Source organism: Pteropus alecto, unplaced genomic scaffold (assembly GCF_000325575.1).
Source record: "Pteropus alecto unplaced genomic scaffold, ASM32557v1 scaffold86, whole genome shotgun sequence".
In the NCBI taxonomy this organism is placed as follows: Eukaryota; Metazoa; Chordata; class Mammalia; order Chiroptera; family Pteropodidae; genus Pteropus; species Pteropus alecto.
Genome location: NW_006442109.1, coordinates 2,824,055 through 2,849,794, shown reverse-complemented (window position 1 = coordinate 2,849,794; position 25,740 = coordinate 2,824,055). Strand labels below are relative to the sequence as shown.

Here is a 25,740-nt window from a genome sequence, read left to right as displayed (position 1 = left end):
TTCTGTCTCTTCTCCTTCTGGTACTCCTGTGATGAGAATGTTGTTATGCTCGATGTCGTCTCAGAGGCCCTTTACACTGTGCTCATTTTGCTGGATTCTTTTTTCTTGTCACTGTTCTGATTGGATGTTTTCTGCTATTTTATCTTCTAAATCACTGTTTCGGTCCTCTGCTTCATCTAATCTACTGTTAATTGATTACCTCTAATGTAGTCTTCATTTCAGTTATTGTATGCATTTTTGACTGGTTCTTTTTTATGTTTTCTACCTCCATTTTTATGTTTTTTGTCTCTTTTTTAAAGTTCTCACTGAGTTTTCCCTACGTTCATTGAGCATCCTTAGAACAAATGTTTTGAACTTTGCATTTGGTAGATTGCTTGTCTCCATTTTGTTGAATTCTTTGTTCTGTTCTTTCATGTGGGACATATTTCTTTGTCTCCCCATCTTGGCTGCCTCCCTGTGTGTGTTTGTTTGTTTTTTTATTAGGTAGGGCTCCTGTGTCTTTGGATATAGAGTTCTGGGTTGGAAATAATTTTGCCCACAGAATTTTGAAGGCATTAATTCAGTCAGTGTTTTAGCTTTTACTCTTGCTGGTAAGAAATATCATGCTCATCTGTGTTCTTACTCTGGACATTACCATTTTATATTTAATTTCCAGGAGCTCTTTTATAAATTGTGTTCCATTCTTATATTAGTGTCTTGTTATGGAAGTAACATTTTACTTTTCTTAAAACTTATGTAACACACACACACACACACACACACACACACACACACAAATACACATTTCCTCTTTTCTTCTATATTTGCTACTCTATCCTTGATGGTAGTGGTCTGTGTCCTATCCCTGTCATGCGTGTTGTGTCTCCTCTCCAATCCTCCACTCATGCCCTTGACTTTTGGACTTGATTGTGTATGGGGCCATGAGGCAGCTTTCATAATACCTGGTATCTCTATTTCCTGAGCCATTCTAGGTTTCTGGAACACTTTCCCTTTCCTCGTCTCTGCCAAATTAGTGATTATCCATCTCTCCATTCATTTTATCTTAATTTCTTGATTTGGAGTTATATTTATTTTCTGATTGTAGCAAAGACTGTTTGTTTCTCATTTTTTATTGTTGTTTTGGGGTTATTGCTATGAAGAGAAGCAGACAGAAAAGTTTTACATTTTACACTGAGACATTTGCCAGCCTTTCTCTGTTTTTCAGGTAGAAGAGTACAGAGAATTTATAAGAAATTCACTAAGTAACTTACTAAAATACTAAACAATCTTTGGGGAAATAAAGAATGCTTTTAAAAAATGGTTTAACACTTTTAAACATCCATGTACTATTCATTTAACACATTTATTGAATATGTACTGTTGTACCAAGCCTTAGGCACAGCTCTGGATATAGAGAAAAAGCAATCTGATTTCAGAAAGCTGGGAGAGGTGATGAATTAGTACAGTATGGTAGGTACAGTGATTAAAGGTAAGCATTGGCTATTCACAGAAGTCATATGCAGGAAGGGAAACAGAGGAGAGATTCAAAGCGGCTTTCCTAGAGAAGGTAATGCCTACAATTAAAGATGGGTGGCAGTCACCAGGCAAAGGAAGAGACCTTTGTAAGATGCAGTATTTTGTTACAGATTTACAGAGTAAATTTGTGGCCAAAGAAAATGAAGTACAGAGTCTGCATAGTAAGCTTACAGATACCTTGGTATCAAAACAACAGTTGGAACAAAGACTAATGCAGTTAATGGAATCGGAGCAAAAAAGGGTGAACAAAGAAGAGTCTCTACAAATGCAACTTCAGGTATCTAATTTTCTCTCTTTTAAAAAATAAAAGTGGGCAGTGTTGGATGTGTCTTTGTAGAAGAGAGGATAGTCTACCTTATCCTATTTCTGGAGTGATGATAAATAATTATAACTTAACCTTTGAGCACATGTCACAGTATGGTTTGTTTGAATATGTACTCGAAGATGTTTTCATAGCCTTACACTTTCTGTATTAGGAATAACGCAACATATTCTTAATTTCTACTTTGTAAATTAACTCTCAATAAAGAATGCCTAATTATTATTTTAAAATGCCTTTTTAAAGATAAAGAGATGTATCTGTAACTCACTTTTTTCATATGCATTGGTATATTTGTTAACAGCAAACTTCCCCCCACCCCCTCTTCTTTTTGGTTACTGTTTATGAAAGGATATTTTGGAGCAGAATGAGGCTTTGAAAGCTCAAATTCAGCAATTCCATTCCCAGATTGCAGCTCAGGTAATGGTGCTTTCTTATTACTTATCATTATTAATAGTTTTCTGGCTGTGTAAATAGTCATCTGAGTGCCTGCTGAGAGCCAAGCACGAGATTGAAAATTGAGAGACTAGTTAGTCAACATTGATGATCCTGATTGAAAATTGAGAGACTAGTCAGTCAACATTGATGATCCTGAGTGCTAAATATTCTGATAATACAGTTCTATGGGAAAACACTTAAGAAATCCAAATCCAGCTAATGGAGAGGTGAGTTAGAGAGTTTTTACCATAGGAGGAACTAGAGGAATTGGCCAAATGTGTCAAGAAGAGTAATCTATGTCTTAAAAGTGTTTACTAAATATTGACTAGCTGTAAGGGAAAACTTTATATATACTCAAGGTAATAACAGTATGTTAACCATTACTCTCAGATTATGTCCGCAAAAGGATCAGTTTAAGGTTTAGTGAGTGGGGAAACCTTCCAAAGTTTTGCAAGTAGTATTGTAAGACTTGTTTTTCTCGGGCAGCATTGTTAATGTAACATGATAGATACATAAATGTAGATAGATATAGATATATAGAGTCTTCAGAATATAAAAAGTACAATGTTTAGAAAAAAGAAAAAAACTTATGAGATATTTAACTTGTTTCCATAATGTACATACTGAGAATTTCTATTTCACTTTTTCAACTTTAAAATTTTAGATTTTGTAGAAAAAGTATTATCTTAAAATAGAAGTCACTTTTCTGTATAAAAAGTAGCTTTAATGTTAAAACCTTATTTTTAAGAATCAGGCAAGTTCAAAGTCCTAAAACTTTGAGATCGCAAACATTTTTTTTTTCTAATTGTTTTTTTGGTGGAAACTATTGTCTCATATTAATTGGGAAGAATTATTTAATATAGGAAAAGATGTTTGTGTATGGATGTATATGTAAATCACCAATTCAAATTGGATTGAGATCTTATTAGCTGAGAGGTAGCTCTAGAGAATTTATCAGGAATTAAATACTTAAAGAGTAATAGAAATATCTTTTAAAAAGTAAAGATGACTAAATCATGAACTCTATCATTTCATTATTGGAAGTTGTTACTAAAGAAAAGAAAGAGGCACAGGGATGAAAAAATGGACTTTGTGGTTGTTTTTCCTATGTTTTGTTGCTTGTTATATAGTTTTAAGGCTCATCAACTTCTTTTATTTAAAATGTCTTATAATATGTAATTCCCTAATACTGGTTGTTGGTGATCAAATTTGCTTTCAGAATAATAGCTACTATTTATTGAACACTCATCATGGGCCAGATACTGCCTTAACAACTTTGTATACATTAATTTCTTTTAATTTTTAAAGCTCTGTTGTGATTATTGTACAACTTTAAAACTTTCTCTTAAATGCTTTTATGTTGACTCTGTTTTTCTTTCTTAGACCTCTGCTTCAGTTCTAGCAGAAGAATTACATAAAGTGTAAGCCTGCTTTTCTACACTTCTCTTATAATTGCTTAGTCACCATTAACTTATACCTGTTAGATTCAACACATGATTAACTCTATATTCTAACTTGTTCAGAAAATACTCTCAACTAGATTTGGAGCAACTTTTGCTCTTTTTCATCTCCTTCAGTGAGTTGGTTTCCTAAAGATTTCATGTTTTGTGTTTATATGTCTTCATCATAAAAAGAGTTGGGGAATTTTTTTTTATTTGAACTTCAGCAGTTATATAGAAAAGATAATTGTGATTTCAAATCAGTGTAAGTAAATTAGTTTTTGTGTCTAATAAGTAGTTGTAGCTGATCTGTATTTAACTGTATCGGTGGTATACTCAAAACAAAGTTCTGGTTTTTTTGTGTATTGTGTGATTGTATAGACGTGGATCACTTGAGTTCAGAAGCCCTGCAGTATGGTTTTGACATTGCCAGGCTTACGAGCTTAAAAAAAAAATTACTACTTTGACTTCAAGTTTTAAAATAAGGGTAGGTATTTTTAGGAGTTGTAGTAAAATGACAGTGGCTGTAAAATTGGAAGATACTTTTACGTGAGAAACCACTTAAGTAAGGATGATCATATTTAAGGCTTTTAATCCTTTGTGATTTGACTTCTAAATGTTTATTAAATGTACAAATGTATTTCTTGTTAAAGGATTGCAGAAAAGGATAAGCAGATAAAACAGACTGAAGATTCTTTAGCAAATGAACATGATCATTTAACAAGTAAAGAGGAGGAACTTAAGGTATAGTAATTATTAAATGGCTGCAGTATTTTATAGGCATCGAATTACCCTGATCTTATAATCAGTACAAATGTCTATGAAGAATGGAAAATACTCTAGAATTCATTTGAAAGATATCTCTTTTCTAAACTACAAAATACCTTTTTGCTCTCTAAGAAGAAAAGTTAAAAGGGTTTTTCTCATAATAATTTGGGAAATGTGCTAAATAACAGGAATTGATGGTTTCTCTTTCTGATTTAAGAAATTGTGATTTGAGACCCTTGGAGACCTTTGCTTAAGTAGAAGAGATGTTTTATAAACTTAAAAATCAGTTGTATTAAATATTTCTAGTTCTGTTTTTCCTTCTTGTTCTAGGATATACAGAATATGAATTTCTTATTAAAAGCTGAAGTGCAAAAATTACAGGCCCTGGCAAATGAACAGGTAGATCTTTATTACTTTCAAGCATTTACCTGAGAATTTTAGTTCATCTACACTTACTTTTATCAGTACTGCAAGCCCTAATTTTACCCATGTAGATAGTAAATATAGTAGTTATTTGTGTCTGGTTGCATGGTGTGTCGTTGAAAGCCTCTTCTATTTGACTATAACTCTCATGGCCCACCTAGATGTTAATTATTTTCATGTTAGAATTAATGTTTGATCCAGTAAATTGATCACTTTTGAGATATTAGAGGAACAGTTAAAACATTCTTAATGTGCTGATTTGTTTTAGCCTTCCATTAATTTAAAAAGGATATACATTTTTATTAGGATAAAAGTTGATCAGTGAGAACTACGAAACATTGGACAGCAAAAAGTATTATAGAAATATATTGCTTTACCTTTACTCCAAATATATGAAAATATAACTCTTTAATATGTAAAAATAATTGAAGGAATAGTTTTGAGTGCTTCCTGAGAAATGATATGATTCTCATCTCATTCTAAACACAGGCTGCTGCTGTACATGAACTGGAGAAGATGCAAAAAAGGTGATTAAAATATTGCTCTACATGGAGCCATTCATACATTTATGCTCAAGTATAATTGCAGAAAGTATTGCTAATAACTGGTAGTTGTATACGTAATTTATGTAAACTTTCTGAATATATGAAGTATTTTAATTGATTTTTTTCTCATAGTATTCATGTTAAGGATGATAAAATAAGATTGCTTGAAGAGCAGCTACAGTGTGAAATTTCAGACAAAATGGAAGAATTTAAGGTGTGTAAGCTCATCAGCTCCATTGTTTTTGACCAACCTTGTATGGTTCTCAGGTGAAGTGAACCTAGAAATACTACTTTTTATATATGATCACTCTGTAACAGTGTTTCTATAGTTTATTTGAGGGCTTATACAAACAATGAACTTTATCATTGACTTTTTGCCTAGATTATCTTAATTTATTTCTTTTTATAATAGACTTTTGAAATTCGTTTTGCTCCAACCTTTTCTGTGCAGTTTTTAGTTGGTAGTTTGTGATGGTTTTATCTGACTCCAGTGTTGGTGCAATGCTAGTTTCTGGTCATAGTCAACCAGCTTAAGTATTGTAAGCATTCTGATTGCCAGGGTGCATCTCTGTGTGTAATATGGTATGCTTTCCCCCCGCTTTTATTTAATAGGAATCCTGTAAGCACTCACTTAAATGAGAGCTGAGTTTCTCAGAATCTATTGTCACAAACTGTTAAACTCTTTGAATACACTTTAAACAATTCCAGGCACAGAGTTAACACCATTTCGGGATAAACTACATGACATGAAGTAGGGGGATGTGTTGAAACTATGGTTTTAGAGAGCATTGCACATATACTTTATACTAGTACTGTATATATATACTCTAAAATATATTCATTGAAACTGTGGAAAATGGAGCCATGTGAGATTTGCCTTATTATATCAGTATATAATTCACTTGCCACTTTATTAGTACTTAATTATATGGGTTTGATTTTTTCAAAAACCCATGATTGCTTTGTTACTTTTCTAAATAAAACAATAAATTGAGATTCTTTCTTCCAGATTCTAAATGACCAAAACAAAGCATTACAATTAGAAGTTCAGAAGCTACAGACTCTTATTTCTGAACAGGTAAGGCTTTTCATGAGTAGAAATATCCAATACATAACAAGATCTGGGTCTTAAATTGGTAGAAATATCCAATACATAACAAGATCTGGGTCTTAAATTGTAACCAGCTCATTTATTTTGAGAAATTTTACTTAAGTATAGGTGTGTCTTTTAATTGCATTTCTGTTCATCTTGTGATTTTCAAATACCTAAAAGAAAGCATATTTTTTCTTCCTGAAAGGAAGCTAATGTTAAATTGTCTATAAACATTTTCCACAACAAAAGAAAGGAAAGAAAAATGTAATAAGATGCATAAACAGAATTTTTAAAGTCATTTTGATATATTTGGCTCTCAGGATGAAAATTCTTAGACTTTTAGAGCCTCTCTTTCTCTAAGGCTGCATGATTTCTTAAGAGAATGAGTTCGAAACCTACTATTAGCACTTAAAATAGGTGATATTGATAACTTTTGCAGAGCTCTCATTCCTAGTTTTTCACATTTTATTTACATCATAAGTTTGGTAGATTTAAAAGGGGAAGTTTATGTATAGTGCTTAGCCTAGTGCTTTGCATAAACAAGGCGTCTTAAGCCTTAATTCCTTTCTCTTAGAATATTTGTTTTCCATCTCATTTCTACCCCCTAGTGCCATAGTTTTTTCTGTATTTATAGCAAGCCATCAAAACTATAGCAGCCTGTATTATACTAAGCAAAGTAAGTCGGACAGAGAAAGATAAATACCATGTGATTTCACATATATTTTGAATCTAAGGAACAAAATAAATGAAGAAACAAAATGAAAACACTCATAGATACAGAGAAAAACTGGCGATTGCCAGATAGGGAGATTGGGGGCTGGGCGAAAAAGGTGAAGGGATTAAGAAGTACAAATTTGTAGTTACCAAATTGTCACTGGAGTATAAAGTACAGCATAAGGAATATAGTCAATAATAGTGTGATAACTGTGTATAGTGCCAGGTGGTTACTAGATTAATCAAGGGGATCACTTTGTAAATTATATAAATGCCTAACCACTATGCTATACATCCGAAACTAATACAGAATAATATTGAAAGACAACTCTACTTGAAAAATAAAAATAAACACAAAAAACTATAGCAGCCTGACAAAGCATGTCTTCATAAACTAGAGCTCCAGGCAGTGTCCCTTCTATGCCTGTTTCTAAGCATTGCCTTCATACTCTTTCACAGCTCTTCAAATTCCAGTTTTTAAAAATATTCTAGAAAGTCTTGATATTGAATGACACATTAAAACAAGCTTTGCATGTTTCTCTAATACTTTAAAATTTTTGAAACATACTTTTATTAGAAACTGGAATCTAAGTTATTGCAAATGATAGCCACATTTTTGATTTATTTAAAAGAATTATTTGATATAAGTGGAAACTCATTTGGTGGTAACAATTTAAGATTTGCCTTTTGGTCATTCTCAGCATTTTTCTTTTGTTCTGAAAGCTCTTTAAAAAAGACACAAAATAGTATAGAAAGCATATGACTGTTGTTTTTGATTACAGTTCTGACTTATTTGTCTCACCTTGGCAGACCAAAGAACCGCCATCTCTTTGGCTTTTTTTCTGGTCATTTTTACTGCTATTGCTAATGAAAGAAGAGATGAAAGATTAGTATAATTTTGATTTTTTCGTTTTCACCTTTAACCTCTTTTTACCCAGCAGTCAGAATTCTAAATGACAGTTGAGAGATGAACAGTTTAGTTATGTAAAAAAATGTAGTCTTTTACCCCATGGATTTTTATCCTGGAGGAAAAGATTGAAATTATTGAAGCAGAAACCAAAAATGGTGCCAGGTTGTTGTTTCTTGAGGTGTAGGAAGCAGAAAGACAACAAATGCCAGGTAAGGTGCCTGTTTATACACTAAAAAAGGGAAGGCTCTATTTGGATGTAGGCCTGTGGGTGGATGATGCAAATAAATCAGTTACTAAAAATCTCTATTCAGAATAAAATTTGGTGTGGGGGGGTGGAGGTCCTTATGTGTTTTTGTTTTTGAATATCTTGACTTTTTAGCAGAGGAGCAGCATGAGTTTTTAATTTTTGTTCTAGTAGATTTTTAAGATTTAATGACTGAGATTATTAAGTAAAAACAATAGGAGTAGCAAGTTTTTTCTCTTTGTGTTATTGAAGAATTCATTATTATATAAGATGTAGTTTTGAAAATCATCTAGGGTGGAAAAAATTGAATTAGATAAGAACAATAATGTCTAAAGTAAAACTGTTGGATATATGCTAAGCTGGGTTAATTAAATATTCAATGAGCAATTGACCAAGAATACTTGTTAAACTGTGACCTTGTTAAAGGAAATTCATTTCATTAAATATTTACTAATTGAGTATATGCTAGGAACTGTGCTACGTGCTGAGGTTACAGAGATGAATGAGACTTGGTTCCTGTCCTCAAGATTGTGGCTTAGTGTGGAGATAGATGTGTAACACAGAACAGTCTGATGAGTAAAATTTTTGAATTGTGTGTACAGGTTAGGATGAAGAGATAATGAATTCTATTAGGAGAGTGATGGTGAAGAGGCACCAGAGAGAAAAAGGGAACAGCTAAACCTGATTTTGAAAAATGGCTATGAATTTGCCAGACAACTAAAGGGCAATCCAGGCTGAAGGAGATAAGTGTTGAAAGTAATGGCAGTATGTCGCAAAATTGTCATATTCAGAGTATATTGTAGAAGTGCAAAGTATGAGGTGTAAGGAATAGAGATTCACTAGAGCCTAATCATGAAGGACTTTGTGTGTTGTGTAAGGACCGTGAACTTGAGTTAGCACGCGGATAAACCATTGAAGGGTGTTGTAAGAATTAGTATTTTGTCTAGTATTTTAGGAGGATCACTTGGACTTAATAGTGTTGTCTTTTTTTATTGAGCTATAATTGACATATTAGTTTTAGGTGTATAACACAGTGATATGATATTTGTGAATATTGTGAAATGTGGTGATGTACTTGAATATTTAATTGTACAAAACTAACCCAGCTTAGCATCCAACATTTTTACTTTATACATAGTTAAAAATTTTAATTCTTTATGTGAGATGGTATATATAAAGATGGACAAAAACCATCTTGATGATTTATAAACTTACTGCATGATTTATTTTTCACAAGTTTATAAACCTGATTTAATGTACTTTTGACAGCTACTATCTTCTTTCTGATAGTAGGAAAATTTTTTTCCTATTTGGAAGTTCTTCCTATATTCACAGACTAATCATATGGACTAGAGGCAGGGAGATGAATTAAGGTATAATGGTATTTGAGATGAGTAAAGCTGAGTGCCTAACCTAGGGCATTGAAGAAAAGAGAGTTAATTTAGAAATATGTAAGAAGTGGAATCTTGGGATTTGGATTTGACAATGGGAAAATTAATAGTGTTTTTGAAAAATGGTTGTTAGTTTAATTGTTTTACCTACATTATTACAATCGAAATTAGGAGAGAGCAGCTTGGGATGGGTGGAAGAGAATGTTCAAGGGAGAAGACCCCAACCCTGTTTTGTCAGGGTACTTAGCAGCTTGAAGGCCTGAGAACGTTGAGGGGAAGCCCCGCTTCTGGACACACAGGAAATTATGACGGGGGAATTTTGTGTGTATAGGGAGATGGAAGGAGGGGTCAAAGGTAGGGTCCAACTTACATATCACGTTTTAATGCTTTGCAAGGAGAATGTGTTCATGTATTGTTTTTACAATTTACACTCAATTTTAAAATATTCACTGTTTGTCTGGGTGGTAGTTATATAATATTTACATGTTAAAAATTCATTGAGTTGTAGACGTGAGTTGACTATTATAAATGTTACACCTTAGTTTTAAAAGTTAAAAAAAATTTGTAAAAAGAACAAAGCCTCCTTCCTGGCCTGCGAGGCCTTAGGACCTTGGATTTTTTAATATTTAAACAATTGAATTAATGTAAGGGAAGTAAGGCAAATTCTCTTCTTATCTTCAATAAGATTTTCTTTTATAGCAGTTAAAAAATTATTCATAATATACTAATTTATTTTGCCAGCCTATTTTGTATTTTATCTTTTTCTGTCTTTTGTATAGCTGCTTTTCTTCTGTCTTGCGTTTTGTAAATTAGATTCTTTAATTATTAGCACTTTAAATATGGATCATCTTCCTAAATTTTGCATCTAACTAAAACTAAACAATTTTCATAGAATTCCATTTGTAAACTAGTTTTACGTCATGCAAACTAGGTCAAATTAAACTTTTTTTTTGGTGATTTTTATTTTAGCCTAATAAAGATGTTGTGGAACAAATGGAAAAATGGTAAGAGGTTAAAATTTTCTTTTTACATTTCAGTGACTCACTATCTCAAAATTTGAGATAACAGTTATTAACTGTATTAATGTAGATTCTTAAAAAAAATTTTGTACTTCATAATGGAAGAGAATGGTGTATGCTATTGATTGATTTGGTTTGGGATTGCATGAGGTTTGTGGGTGTCATGTGGCAGCAATGATTTGTTTAGGCTAACATGTAAGCATGTATTACTTGAACACATTTTACTTATTGGTAAAGAGGAAGTACCCTTAGCCCAGAATCAGAGATCCTCAGAAATGTTTCTAGAATTAAAAGTTTATAAAAAACAATGGACACAAGAATTGATCCATATAAAATATTTGGGAATGCTGTCATTTGTTTACCTTGAAAAATAGTTCATATATATGTTTTAAATTTATAATTTCAGCATTCAAGAAAAAGATGAGAAGTTGAAGACTGTGGAAGAATTGCTTGAAACTGGGCTTATTCAGGTGGCCACTAAAGAAGAAGAACTGAATGTAAAGCATTTTGTAGATTTGTTTTCCTTGTGGTTGGTTATTCAGTGAACACGAAGGGGTTTCACTGTAATTTGTGTAAGATTTTCCTCCTACCTTTAAACTTCATGTTAGTTACCCACATTTTATAACTTTATACTATTTTTTTCATTAAATATAAGATTTTGTTAGAAATACGAAAATACATAGTTGATTGTAGCTTTCACTGCCTTAATGAAGTACATACTATTGTTATGGTTTGTAATACATGCTTCCCCATCTCCACTCATGCCCAAATTATAACCAAATGATAACTAGGAGACTTCATAAGTTCTTGAAATAGTATTGGAGGCCAGAGAAAAGAGAGACTGCAATTCTGTTTTAGGATTATCATTAACTGACTTGATTAGGTTAGATAAGGTTGCTCAGAGAAGTTAGATAAGGTTGCTCAGAGAACTAACTTAAAAGATGTAGTTGAGTTTAGGGTAACAAGTGGTATGCCATATGGTCATGAGGTTGTGGAAACATAACCAGAAATACTTGTGCTAATAATTGAATTAAAAATCTATTTGGCTAGCTCTAGAAGTTACGGAAGTGTAGACATGTGAAGGAAGTAAGATTTCTGGGCCTTCCAGAGAGAAAAAGCAGCAGCTAAAGAAAAATTGCAAGCTAATGTATTTTGAAGCTAGCTGTTTTCTTTTCAGTAATAAATAAAAAGTAAGTAAAAGTATATTGTGTTTTTGTGTCTTTGAAAAAGGCAATAAGAACAGAAAATTCATCTCTGACGAAAGAAGTTCAAGACTTAAAGGCTAAGCAGAATGATCAGGTAATGTATTTAGTAGATCCTGCAACCATTTTCACAAACAAACCTGTTACATTCAAGCATAGCTAGTCTGTTTGTCTGTTCTTCCCTTCTCAACATGGAATTTGTTAATTATAGTTTTAATCTGTGAGTGTTTAGTGACTTGATTATCATTAATAGAGGCTGCAATTTATCGGATGCTGACTGCATCCTAAGCACTAGGTAGAGTACTCTACCACTGTTTCCTGTGACAGTGATAAAAGGTTTTGAGCATACAAATATAAAGTAAGACTAAATAATAGAAGGGGCTACCTGAAATTAGGTAATTTTTTAGTTGTATATTCTTTTTATCTGGTTAGAAATATTAATAAGTTTAACATCTATTGATTTTTCTTTTGTCTTACACGTATTATGAGTAGCTTTTAAAGCTGCTTACTTTCAAAGCACTTTTCATTTTCATAATTAAGACATTTTAAAAAAGCTAGAAAGACTTAATTCCTGGGTTTAATTTTCCCATTTGGATTTTGGTGTAGTGGAAAATTTAAGAATAACATACTTTATTTCTGACCCATTTATATTTTGAGCAAATGACTAAGTAGGATTCCTTCCTGTTTCCAGGTTTCTTTTGCATCTCTAGTTGAAGAACTTAAGAAAGTGTAAGTGATGACATTATTAAAGTGGTCTTTCTCTTTTGGTCCATTTTCTTAGGGCTGATAAATGTTTTATTGTGCAATTGAGATAGCCGATGTTAGATTAACCTTCACTCTGTATTTTTTTATTGCTAGAATGAGCTGTGCTTTTCCAGTGCAATGTGATTGTTCAAAAAATTATTTTGGTAATTAATTCCATTTATTTTCCTAACATCACATTGACTCATTAATATTCTGTTTCTGCAACAGAAACTATTACAGAACAGGTTATATTGGATAGAGAGGTCAATTTTTTCCTTGCATCCTCTTTCTGAGGTGTCTTTAAAGTATTATGCCATAATTGTGTATAAGTTCTGCTACAGCTTTCCGTGCCCTAGAAGCCAATATTGTTGAGAGGAACTTGATTTTCTCTAGTGTTTTCAGGGTACAAATCTTGTATTTCCTGTGTACTTTTGAAGCATGTCACCAGCTTCTCCTTGTATGCATAGGCTTCAGCTGTCTGGTAGTTACTGATTAATTCTCACTTAGGAGGAGCTTTAAGTATTTTTCCCCTTCTGTCTGCAAGATATGTTGCTATTTTACTTAAAAAGGGGAGAGTTCATTTGGTGAGCTTACTCATGATTTGGTGCTATTTTTATATCTTAGTTGGTGGATCTTGATTTTTCTGTTCAAGTTTAATGCTGTTTCTTTATCTCAGGATCCATGAAAAAGATGGAAAGATCAAGTCTGTGGAAGAGCTTCTGGAAGCTGAACTTCTCAAAGTTGCTAATAAGGAGAAGACTATTCAGGTATTGGGAGACAGAAAACTATGTGTCTGTTTTTTTGTTTATCAACTTCAGTGAATACCATTTAATTTCATGTGTTTGTTTGTACATTGCATTTTATGTCAATTTCTGTGTTTCCATTGTCCAATCTTGTCTGTTTTGTCATTGTCAAGGATTTGAAACAGGAAATAGAGGCTCTAAAAGAAGAAATAGGAAATATCCAGCTTGAAAAGGCTCAACAGGTAAAAATCCCAGAGCCATAGCATGACAGATTTGTTAGTGTATGTGTATTTATGAGCTACTTAGTTTTTTCGTTACCCAGAAAAAACTTTTAGTAGTGTGCTGTAAGTATATTGGGTTATGTGCTTTTTATTTTTTTTGCCTGAATTGAGAAAGTGCTCTTGATATTTTAATCACTATATCTTTTTAACTGTTAAAGACTCTTTCCTAGAAAGTTTTCTGTATTAATGTTTCATTTTAGTTTGCCAACTTAAAAAAACACAAAACACTTTGGTAAATCTTTTTAACTTTTTTTTCTTTTTAACTGCATGGACCATAATATTTTGTTACAGAATATGTATTGCCCAATCTTTGCCTGTAGAACATAGATAACATTGGGGGATTTCAGAGGTAGAAATGATTACTGGAAATAGTTGGGTTTTGGTGAATTTAATCTGATAAGGCTTTATTGAAAAAATGGTGAGATTGCATGAAAGAGATGATTCATTCATTCAACAGATTCATTCAACAATATTTATTGAGTTCCTCCTACTTGTCAAAGCACTATGTTAGTGATTAGAGATAATGTGTTGAATGAGATGGTATGATGAAAAGGTCAGACTCCTCTAATATAGATTGAGAGGTCATGAAAGTCTTCTGAGGAATATCTAAGCCAAGATGTGAAGGGACTATGAGAAGATGGTGAGGATAAAAGGTATTATTGAACTGTGTGAGATTAAAGAAGGACAATCTAGAGTACTGTTGAGTAGCTAGCCTTGAAGACTGGAAAGGAGAAGAGGTCCATATGGTAGGGAGATATGTGGACAGTTTAATATTCTTATTTTCATGATTTTAGAAGTAGCACATTATGTAGACTTATTCATAACTATATTCCTTGCCACCACCTTCCCTCCTACCTTACATTTTTAATTTTTTACTCTTACTGTCATTAGAATCAAGAGAAGGCAGAATCAAAATATATCTTATTTTGGCATGAATAATTCAGCTAAGATATTTGTAATTTGAAGTGTACACATTTTAAAGTTTATTATAAAGCTGAATAAAGTAAATTGAAAAGATTATGACTTGCCTTTTTTCTGTTTTTTTCTTTGTATTTCAGTTATCTATCACTTCTCAAGTTCAGGAGCTTCAGAACTTGTAAGTACTATTTTTCTCATTTCCCTTTAATATCTCTCTTCCATATGTTAAATGCAATTATAATGAAAATCATAGCTGCTTCTTACTTGATTTCAAGTAATATTTTAGGGAATATCAAATTATACCCCAAGAAGACCTCAAGATCTTAGGTTTTTCATTAAGATTTAACCTACAGATTTTTTTGATGGGAATGATTTTTCATGATTTATAATCTGAATATGACCTTAAATTGAGATGTTGCTCTTTGCCCATTTTAATAGTCATTGTAAAACTGGCTATATATTTTATACTGAAACCAGTTGTAATAAGCTGTCTAAACTTGATGGTATTGACTTAATAAACAGGGTGATATGGCGTGAAAGTAGGGCTACCCTAATTTATTCAATGTCTGGATCTTCAGTGATAGATGGAACTGTTTTCTTTAATCATCTAGTGCTTCTTAATTTGATATCTCCAAAATCTTGTATGCCTTTATATTTAAAATATTAATTTTTTAGTTTATTTTAATCAGTTTGGGCCATGAATGCAACCTAAAATATGCTTTTCCAGTCTCCATTATTTTTGCTTCATATAGTCATGTAACATTTTTCATTGATAGTTCTTATTAACTTATTGTCAGGTTAAAAGGAAAGGAGGAACAGATAAATACCATGAAGACTGCTTTAGAAGAGAAGGAGAAAGATCTAACTAATAGAGGGAAATGGTTACAGGTAAGAAGTTAAAAGCAAAAGTAAACACCATTTTTATATTTGAATATCATTTCAGTTCACATCTATTCTTTTTTAGGATCTTCAAGAAGAAAATGAATCTTTAAAAGATCATGTTCAGGAGATAGCACAACATAACTTGAAAGAGGTATAGTATAAACAGATTAACTATATATTACATTAAAAAAGATATCTTTATTTTACTATACTAGAAAGCAAAGAAATAAATATTTTCATGAGTTTCTTTACCATAAAAATTGTCATACCATAATTTTGTTGTTGTTGATAAAATAAGTTAACTTTTATCTCTGTCAAGTCTGTTACTGCCTCTTTGTCAACCTAAGCCTAAAAGAATTTTCAATCTTTACATATTTATATGGATTCTTAAGCTCGTTCCTAAGTGTCTATGTTTAATTGGTGTGTTAATCTGTAATTCTTTAAGAAATGGGTATTAACAATGAAGTTAAAGGAAATTTAGTGTTTTATAAATTGCCTAATCTTATATTTACTACATATAATTATGTTTTTATTTTATTGGTGAGTGGTTATGTGTGTTATAGTACCCGATGTTTTTGATATTAGAATTGAAAATGTAAATCTGTTTCTTAGGCATGTTCTGCATCACGATTTGAAGAACTTGAGACTGTGTAAGTATACTTTTAGCCAGAATTTTAAAGAGGAAGTTCTCATTTTCCAGAATGTACTTGAATATTATGATGAGTTTCTTCTAAGTCATTAACTTTCTTGTTAAGTAGAATTATAGACCAGAGGCACATAAGCGTAAGTCTTTGTTTGGTATAATAAAACAGAAGCTCTTTAAGTGCTTATAGATAGCTGGAGACTTTATCCTTGTTTTTGTTTGTTTGTTTGTTTTTAACAATCATTGTAAAGAGAGATTAGGTTTGTTTAAAATTAAAATTATTTTAGTACTTGAAAGAATACCTTTGAATTAACCAGAAGATAATCTTTAGCCATAATCTTGGTAATGAATATTGAATCGGTCTATAAAGGTAACTTGCTTATTAGGAAAGTGCTTTCTGTTTTCATATTATTTATGCTGTGCTGAATAGTAAAAATATTGAATCTGATCAGCATAGGACATATCAGTCTTTGTAGATGGTCATCCTAGAAAATTTTTTATCCTGTAAAGTCTGTTCTCTTAAAATTTTCATCCTAGAAAATTTTTTATCCTGTAAAGTCTGTTCTCTTAAACTAAATCAGTTTACAGTTGTGAGAAGGGTATCTGGGACTTCATCTTTTTGTTATCCTATAGAATTACGTTTAAGAGATTTTGCTTTGATGTGTGATGCCATAGTCTTTATTGATGTTTAAGAAGTGGCCCTTTGAATCTGTGTCTTTGAAAGTAAGATATTGAGGATATTTAGTAGGTCATTGTCTTTAAGGAGAGGAAGGAGATGTCTCTCTTCTTGGCACCGGAACTGCTCATTTGTCCAGCTAATTGTTTATCTTGTGGGCATTGTGTAACTGTCAAGGTGCTTTCGTCACATTTGCTAATAGATATTTGTGGCCTATTTGTTATAGGTGTATAGATTTTTAAAGTATGTGAATTTAGATTTATTTCTACCTCACATTTTATTTTTAATTAACAGAATATTTTTTTTTTTTTTGGTCAGGGGGAGCAGTTTTAGGTGGACAGAAAAAATTGAGAGGAAAAATAGAGTTCCTGTGTGTCCCCTCCCCCACATTTCTTATTATTTACATCCTGCATTAGTGTGGTACAATTTTTTAAAATTAATGAACCATTACTAATATATTGTTATTAACAAAACTCCATAGTTTCCATTAGGGTTCACTCTTTGTCTTGTACATTCTATAGGTTTTGATGAATGTATAATGAATGACACGTATCCATCATACAGTACCATAAAAAAAAGTTACACTGTCCTTAAAATCTGTGTTCCACCTGTTTCTCCCTCCCTCCCTCCTTCCTTCTCTCCTTTCCCACCCTCCAATCCCTGACAACTACTGATCTTGTTATTGTCTCTATAGTTTTGCTTATTCCAGAATTCATATAGTTTGAATCACAGTATGTAGCCCTTTCAGATTGGCTTCTTTCACTTAGCAATATGTATTTAAATTTTGCTGTTTTAAAAAAATATTTAATCCCACTCTTTATGTGTGCTATTCTGTCATTTTTCAAGTAGACCTATAAACATCTTGAAATTATTTCTAGATTAAGATAGGATAAAAATAACATTCAGCCTAGCAGCCTATTATGTGCCCTCTGTCACTGGGATTACTGAAATGGCTAAAATGGGCTCCTGCCCTGATGAGGAGATAGTTAAACAGATCATTTTAAGAGTTTTTAAGTGTTATGCTAGATAGGCCTCTGTTTAGGATAACGAGGGCAATTGGGATTCACTTAGGCCATATATAGCAAGACATATCTATGTTGGGTTAGGGAGAACCAAATTAAATTATATGTAGCGTCACTTTACTACAAAGGGTTAAGAGTAAAGTTCTAGGGTATGCTAATTATGACTCGTATTTTAGAGTTTCCTTATAGGTAAAGCCATACTTGGCCTAAGAAATGTTAAGTAGGAAAATAACTAGCAGTTTTAGGATGTACTTGACTTGGAGTTGGATAATTCTGGAAATAATTGTCTTTTAAAATAAATTTATAAGTTGGTATAATGTGAGGAAAAGAAGGTGATTGGCATTGTTCCTGCTATTTTTTTTTTTTCTTTAAGATGGTATTGGAGTCTGGTTGTCCTTTTTTGTGTATAAATATAAGGTCTTTGTAAAAATTCTAGGTTGAAAGAAAAGGAAAATGAAATGAAGAGAGTAGAAACTATGCTGAAGGAGAGGGAGAGTGATCTTTCTAGCAAAACAAAGCAGTTACAGGTGAATATGTTTACTTAAAATTAATTATTGTTTGAATTATTGTCTTTGCATGTTTTTAAAACAATTTTAACTACTACAAAAGAAAACAATACAGAATGACTCTTCCTTCTGCCCAGATACTGGTTCTCATTCCTCAGAGTTGTTACTATCATTTGTTTGTATAGCTTTTGAGAAAGTGTCCATGCATAAAATGTGTGTTTGTATACTTAATTGCTTTTTAAATATATTTAAACATACGTACTTTTGTATTTTGCTCCCCATTCCCCTCCTCCACAACCCACCCACCCAACCCACCCACCCAGTTAATAATGCTTTTGAGGTCTTTTCACGTAAGCACATTTTTACTTTTAACTTTTAATCGCTTTGTGGTATTGTGTTACATGGTTGTATCATTTATATAACCAGTTCTAGTTTATGGATCCCTAGATTATTTAGAGTTGTGTTTCTTGTTACAGCACTTCTACAGTGAACATCCTAGCATATATATTTTCAGTACTTTTGCTAGTATATCTGTACTGTAAATTTTTAGAAGTGACATTTTGGGTCAAAGGTTTATGCCGAGTTCATTTTTTCCTTTTTGAAAGAGTTAAAACAAAATCAGTAACTCCAAACCTTCATGTAATTACTATCGAAAGTACTCACAGAACATTCATTTGAAGTCATAGCAGATTTTAGATCCCTGCATTGTCTCTGACTACTCTTGCTCATATTTCATTCTCCAAGGGTTTTCTGTCACATTCTCTCTCCCTCTCAAGTAGTTTCATTTTAAATTTTATTAGATAATGCTAACTCACCATCCAAAAATGTGCTTACTAATTTACATTCTCACCAAATGAGGGCCATTTCCTTTTATCTTCTCCAACACTGACAAAGATGAAAGCATTTAGTTTTATGCTTGATAGATGGTTAGATTATTTTAATTTGCATTTGATTGAGAGAAGTTAAGCCTTCTTCATTTGTATATGAATCGGCTTTTAATTTTTCCACATCTTTTCCTCTGGGTTTGCTTTTTCTTACTAATTTAAAGTTCCTTTTTAACATAATAAAGAAAATTAGCCTTTTGTCACATGGGAGGTGATTTGTTTTTTAAAATTTTTCTTTTGATGTCATTTGTATTTTTTCCCTCTTTTGGAAGTTTAAAAGTTTTACATATTCAAATATAAGTAATTTTTTGAGTTTTAAGGCTTGGCATGCATGAAAGGTATCTTTCACTTTGGTCATAAAAATATTTTCACGTTTTCTTCTAATACGTTTATAATTTTTTGTTTAGTTTTATTTTTACGTAATTGTTATGAGAATAACTTTTCAACTTTAAGAATAAGTCTAGTCACATTATTAAATAATCCATGATTACTGCAGTAGTTCTGTTCCCCAGGGGACATTTAGCAGTATCTGGAGACATTTTTAGTTGTCACAGCTGGTGGAGGAGGGGTGCTGCTGTGTCTAGTGGCTAGAGACCATGGATACCACTAAACATAGCACAGTACTTGGGACTGCCTCCCACAACAAAGTAGTAGCTAACCCAAAATATCACTAGAACTTGTCTTAATGGTTTGAAATGTCACCCTGTACTAAAATCTTATAGGTAGTTGGTGTGTTTCTGTATCCTTTTTTTTCCATTGAGACATACCCACTTCCAAGCTAGTACTAAATAATTATTGTAATTTTATAATATGTTTTAATATACGGCTTATTACACCCTTTTAAAATTATTACTATTTTAGAATTTCCTGGCGTGTATCATATATTTCAAAACTTTATGTGGAAAATAAAAATCTCTGTCCAGGCATTGATATTTAATTTTTGTTTAAATAGGAGGTACAAGATGAAAACAGATTGTTTAAATCCCAAATCGAGCAGCTTAAGCAACAGAACTACCAACAGGTAGGTACTATTAGATGGCTTGCATTTTATTTATGTGATGAAAAATTACATAATCCATGACTATCTGTAAGTATTCTTACTGTTTTTGCCTCTTCATTGAGAACAGAGTATGTGTTGTTTTATTTGTTTTTCAGCTTACCTGAAGAACAAAGTAGTTTGCTATGTCATATCCAAAATAAAATAAAAAATTTATAAAGTATACACAAATAATATTACTATCTGTATTCCAGCTCTGTTATGTATCTGTGTGTGTATGTTTTCAGATCCTCTATACGAGTGGTCTCTAACTTTTTTGGGCACCAGAGACTGGTGCTCCTATGAGAATCTAATGCCTGATGATCTGAGGTGGAGCTGAGGCAGTGATGCTAGCGCTGGGGAGCGGCTGGCTGCAAATACTGATGAAGCTTCACCACTCACCTCCTGCTGTGTGGCCTTGTTCCTAACTGGCCATAGACCTGACTGGTCTGCAGCTTAGGGGTTGGGAAACCCTGTTCTAAAATGCTTTTCTTAGCAAGTCATTTAAAATCCTGTAGAAGTCTGTTTTAACATATGCCCTACCACCCCTTACTCCAAACAAAACATCAGTAATTGGAAAGAAACTGAGAAATATGCAATACTATAGGTCATAGCTTGCCACTCTTTAAAATACTTTTTCGAGGTATAATTCTGTTTGGTAAAAATAAAATAAAAATGTTACATACAAGTTAACTTTTCCTAATTTTTATTTTGAATTCATTTGTGATATTTTTTGACTTTTGGAAGCTTAATGTAGTCAAATATGAAATATACATTATGAAAATTTTAGGGTATTAATTCAGTGCTTTTTCATGTAGTAGGAAATTGATAAATCCTTGATAAATGAAGAGTTTAAATATGTAATGACAACGAAGACTTTATTTAGCACTCAGTACATTTTATAAATTTGTATATTTTTCATTTGGTGACAGACATATAGAATATATGGTATTTTTTACCTTTGGTGTTGCCTTAATTTATATCTGAGAAGAGTTAAATTTTTGAAGTCTAGAAATGCTTTGTTTTGAAATAACATTTAGCTCTTTTAATAGGCATCTTCTTTTTCCCCTCATGAAGAACTATTGAAAGTGTAAGTAATAATTTTTATTCACAATTTGGGAAATGCTAACTGCTTTTATATGCTAAACAGTTCTCAAACAATTTAATATAACAAATGGTCATGTAATTTTTACAGTTCTATTTTGATTTCTTGAACGACAGTTCAGTAGTGGTTAGCTGTGCCTTTGGCTGAGCTAACATACCTTTTTATGGCATTTGAATTTCTTTGAACATTTTGTTGAGAGATTTTGATATTTCAGGCATTCAGAAAACATCTAATCAAATTAAACTCTACTTTGAAGGCTTATTTACCTTAAATTATCTCAGTTTTCTGACACAATCATGTAATTAAATGATCCAAATTTTGGTTTAGTGTCTGAATTAAAAATAGAATCTTATAATAATCTTTATGGTTGCTCTCTTTTAGGGAGACTTTTACTGAAACTTTTTTTTTTTTTTATTGTTGGCCTGTATTTTTCTTTAAGAGGCTACAGTTAAGGTCATTTCAGATAAGCTGTATGTTTCAGTTTGTTAAATGTTAACCACATTAAATATATCAGGTGATGTAAGTAATCTAAATGTTATTCCATCATGGCTTATTTACAGAGTTGGTGGTTTACTAGTTTAGAATTATTTACTGTTTTGAGTTGAGTTTAACTATATAGAGCAAGGAAGGGTAGGCAAATGTAGGTCTCCGTTTCTTTTTCTTTTTTCTTTTTTTTAAACAATTCTTTAAAACTGTAAAATCAGCTCTTAGCTCGAGGGCCATACAAAAAGACTGTGGGTCAGGCCCAAGAGCCCTAGTTTGCCAGCCCCTATTTGTAGTCTGCCTTAGGGAAGAGCTATTTGTAATTTATCCAAGCTGTTCTCAACTATAACAATTGAATTGTGAATCTTTTCCATTGCTTGCTTTGTTTCTGGGAAATAATTAACTCATTAAACAGAAACAGAAAAACATGAACCTCAAGACTGTTATGAAAATGAGAAGAAAATACCTACCTCCCATTAATAGCATACTTTTGTTGTGGGTTAGCCACTTAAAAGACACAACTGATAAATATATGTGTATATGTATATATATAAATATATATATTTAAGAGAGTATTTCTACATCAATTTTCATTCTTCTGGAATTGGCTACTTCACAGCCCCAAGTAAAAATAGAAGTTAACTACAACCACAGCAGTTTATGTATTCATGAACTATTTATTAGAGGATGATTTCTCTAGCACAAATGTCAGCATGTCTGCTTGTAAAAATTTATTTAAAAAATTGTTTCTGAAAATAGGAATTCACGGATAGGCTTTCTATAGTAACAGTAGCTAAGCTTAAAGAGTTTGCATTTTTCAAAGCATTATCTACTTGTTTTTATTTTGTAGTAACAAATATTATATTCACTGTTTACCTAAAGTATTGCTGTATATATTCATGTTCTGGTTTAGAATTTCAGAAAGAGAGAAGGAAATAACTTGTCTCCAGAATGAGTTAGATTCTTTGAAGGATGCGGTTGAACACCAGAGGAAGAAAAATAATGTAAGCAAATCTTTATCAGAATAAAACTTTTCTTTTTATTACTTCACTGAAATATCATCGTTCAGAATTTTTAAAAATTTGCTTTTACTTTAGATTTTTTTCTTACTCTTTGTAAGAAAGTATTTTGTGTATAGTGTTTTAGGGGGGTTATTGGAGTAATTCTATTGGAGAACAGTTTTTTTAATGAAAAGACCAATTTATACACTTCTGAATATTATTTTAAATATGGAAGCTATAATTATAGTTTCAGATTAAAAAAATTAAAATATAATTGCCCTTCTGCTGAACTTTTATTTTGGAAAATTATTCTTTCAGCTCAACATTTTAAAATTAAAGGTATTTCCTATTGTTTTGATTGGGCTAGCCTTTTTGTAAACTAAAAGTAATGCCAATATCCAAACCAAGTATTTTCAATAATTAAACATCTATCAAAGCCTACTGGAACTTCCCTTTTTTAACTGAGAGGTGGTTCAAATTTTTGTAATTAAGCATGTTAGAGGTCTCAGAACCTGAATACATTTATACTGGAATGGGAAGGGATAGTGCCCTAAGAAATATAAAATCCTAATACTCTAACGGAATAGATAAATAGTGGATTAAGGTGAATTTCTTAAATTCTCTCTGACCAGAAGGTGACACCTGTGAATAGAATCGAAACATTTTTGTGATGAAGGAATTTTTGCACACAAAAGTATGATTGCTAAGACTAGAGCAAGATTAAAAATATTATTGAAACCTAAGGGGATATTGATTGTAAATTGATAGTATTTTCTAATGAAAGTAAAATTTTTCAAAGTTTGCATTAATTTGTTAACAAGTTGTGATGTTCTCCACCCCTGAGTTTGTCAAAATTAGGTATGTGAATTGCCCTTGTATGTTTGTGTAATGTTACTGACAGCTTGGCCACAAAACCTGAGGTAAATTTTCCAGTAGGCCGCTAACATCTTAACTGTTTTATTATCGGGATTCTGAGATAAGGAAGGCATAGTAAATGCCAGTTTAATATAGCAGCAGCGCTAGAGGCATTGATATGTGTGAAAAGAGCCAAGACACTGGCCAGTAGCTGACGGTGTCAGTCCATTTTAGTTCTGCCACTTCATTTATTGTGTACACTTGACCAAATTTCTCAACCTACCTGAGCTGTGGTTTCTCCATCTATAAAATGGGAATAAGTACCTCCTAGGGTTGTCGTGAGGATTAATGAGAATTTATGTGAAGCACCAAGTATAGTATTAGGTACATAACTAAGCATTCAATAAATGGTGATTTACTTGCTTTTTATTTCTTTTTTGTTTTTAATCTGTTTAGATTTCTAAATCTGAAGAAAGACTGAAATATAACAGAATGTCCTTTTTTGTATTTGTTTATGAAACACTGTTATAATAGATCTTTTAGAGCTCAGTTTCCATTAACCTCTGTTTCTCTTCCAAGAGAATGCGTTCTATAGCCTTCCAGCCTCCTTGTTTGTCTTGATCAGGTAGCTCATACAATTCATGTCAGGTTGCTTTATGGCATATTTGACCGTGCCAAGAAAGATACAGAAGCACAGTGAGTCACTATGTCATTTCTAGGTAGACTTGAAATGTATTGATTTAATAAAACATATTTAGAGAAAAAATATTAAACGCTGCAGTAGAAAGTCCCACAGTGATACTGGGCCTTGTTTAAAAATCACCTGTAAAGCTTTTTGCAGTACTTGTGTATTTATTTGTAATCTTGGTTTGTGTGTTTACTTTTGAATGCTTTCTTCTTTGTCACATGTGCGCAGTAATTACTTTAAAGCTGCTGGCATATTTGGTGTGTATACTAAAACATGGGAAGTGGGCATCTTTATTTTCTCATTCAGACTTCTAAACATTGCTTTTTATTTTTTTCTAATATACATATTTTCCCATTGAAATAATTTTGCAGTAACCAGCATTTAAATGCAGTGCAAAATATTGATGAAGTAAAAAGCAAAAATCTTTCAGTAATGGATAAACTGAAATCATTCTTTCTAAAAATGATTAGGACCTTCGGGAGAAAAACTGGGAAGCAATGGAAGCATTGGCATCAACTGAAAAAATGCTGCAGGAGAGAGTGAACAAGACTTCCAAGGTTGTAATGCTAACTCCTAGAAACAATTCACTGAACTGAGAAAATCTGCAGCTTGTCTTAAAATCAGACTAAAGCATTTAATTATACTGCAATTTAAATATAAAATCTCCTCATCATCCTCATTTATCATCTCTGTCATCTCTGCTTTTTTCATCTACTTAAAGCTTTAATTTTGAGCATGCTGGTTTGTTGTGATTGCCTGATATTTTGAGCTTTGGTGATTATTGCTTTAAGCTGAAGAGTCTCTGGAGACCTATGCCTCCCCATGTTAGCTCTTGTCAGACAGTTTGTGCCACTTGGATTCCTTAAGAAAACTTTAATGAAAACCTTGGGCCAAAAAAAATCTGAATTAACAAATGCATTTGACTATCTAGGATGTACCTGCACAGTGAACTCTCCTAGGTTATTTGGGACACACCAGGATGACTCAGACAAGGTGCAAAATGATAAAAATCTTAACCCATTTCCTCTTTAGAAAAAAAAAGTGCAGCCTGCTGCCAGCGTTAATTTACTTTTACATAAACACGATCTTTGAGGCTAAAGCAAATCTGACTGGTTTTCAACGTGAAAATAAAATATAGAAAATGTTCTTGGAGTTATTTCTAAACAGAAATGTCTCTAATCCTAATGTAACAGAAATGTATACATAAATCAGATTCATCAAATGAATCTTCGGCTAACAACTGTTCCCAAAAC

At 32.2% G+C, this 25,740-nt stretch overlaps 1 protein-coding gene across 4 annotated transcripts in view; it reads left to right on the top strand.

Moving 5' to 3' along the window:
- KTN1 (kinectin 1) overlaps positions 1–25,740 on the top strand; it is an 88,407-nt gene that overhangs the window by 44,338 nt on the left and 18,329 nt on the right. For 2 of the 4 annotated variants that reach the window (XM_015595969.2, XM_015595970.2), the window contains exons 11-33: positions 1,626–1,792; positions 2,186–2,254; positions 3,656–3,693; positions 4,365–4,455; positions 4,810–4,878; positions 5,392–5,429; positions 5,580–5,661; positions 6,457–6,525; positions 10,769–10,803; positions 11,225–11,315; positions 12,049–12,117; positions 12,712–12,749; positions 13,441–13,531; positions 13,681–13,749; positions 14,847–14,884; positions 15,504–15,594; positions 15,671–15,739; positions 16,201–16,238; positions 18,366–18,456; positions 20,272–20,340; positions 21,408–21,445; positions 22,857–22,947; positions 24,958–25,044. In XM_015595969.2, coding sequence (XP_015451455.1) covers positions 1,626–1,792; positions 2,186–2,254; positions 3,656–3,693; positions 4,365–4,455; positions 4,810–4,878; positions 5,392–5,429; positions 5,580–5,661; positions 6,457–6,525; positions 10,769–10,803; positions 11,225–11,315; positions 12,049–12,117; positions 12,712–12,749; positions 13,441–13,531; positions 13,681–13,749; positions 14,847–14,884; positions 15,504–15,594; positions 15,671–15,739; positions 16,201–16,238; positions 18,366–18,456; positions 20,272–20,340; positions 21,408–21,445; positions 22,857–22,947; positions 24,958–25,044 — 1,628 coding nt within the window. The remainder of the gene's footprint in view (positions 1–1,625; positions 1,793–2,185; positions 2,255–3,655; positions 3,694–4,364; positions 4,456–4,809; positions 4,879–5,391; positions 5,430–5,579; positions 5,662–6,456; positions 6,526–10,768; positions 10,804–11,224; positions 11,316–12,048; positions 12,118–12,711; positions 12,750–13,440; positions 13,532–13,680; positions 13,750–14,846; positions 14,885–15,503; positions 15,595–15,670; positions 15,740–16,200; positions 16,239–18,365; positions 18,457–20,271; positions 20,341–21,407; positions 21,446–22,856; positions 22,948–24,957; positions 25,045–25,740) is intronic. The other 2 variants (XM_015595971.2, XM_015595972.2) reach the window with 1 other exon arrangement.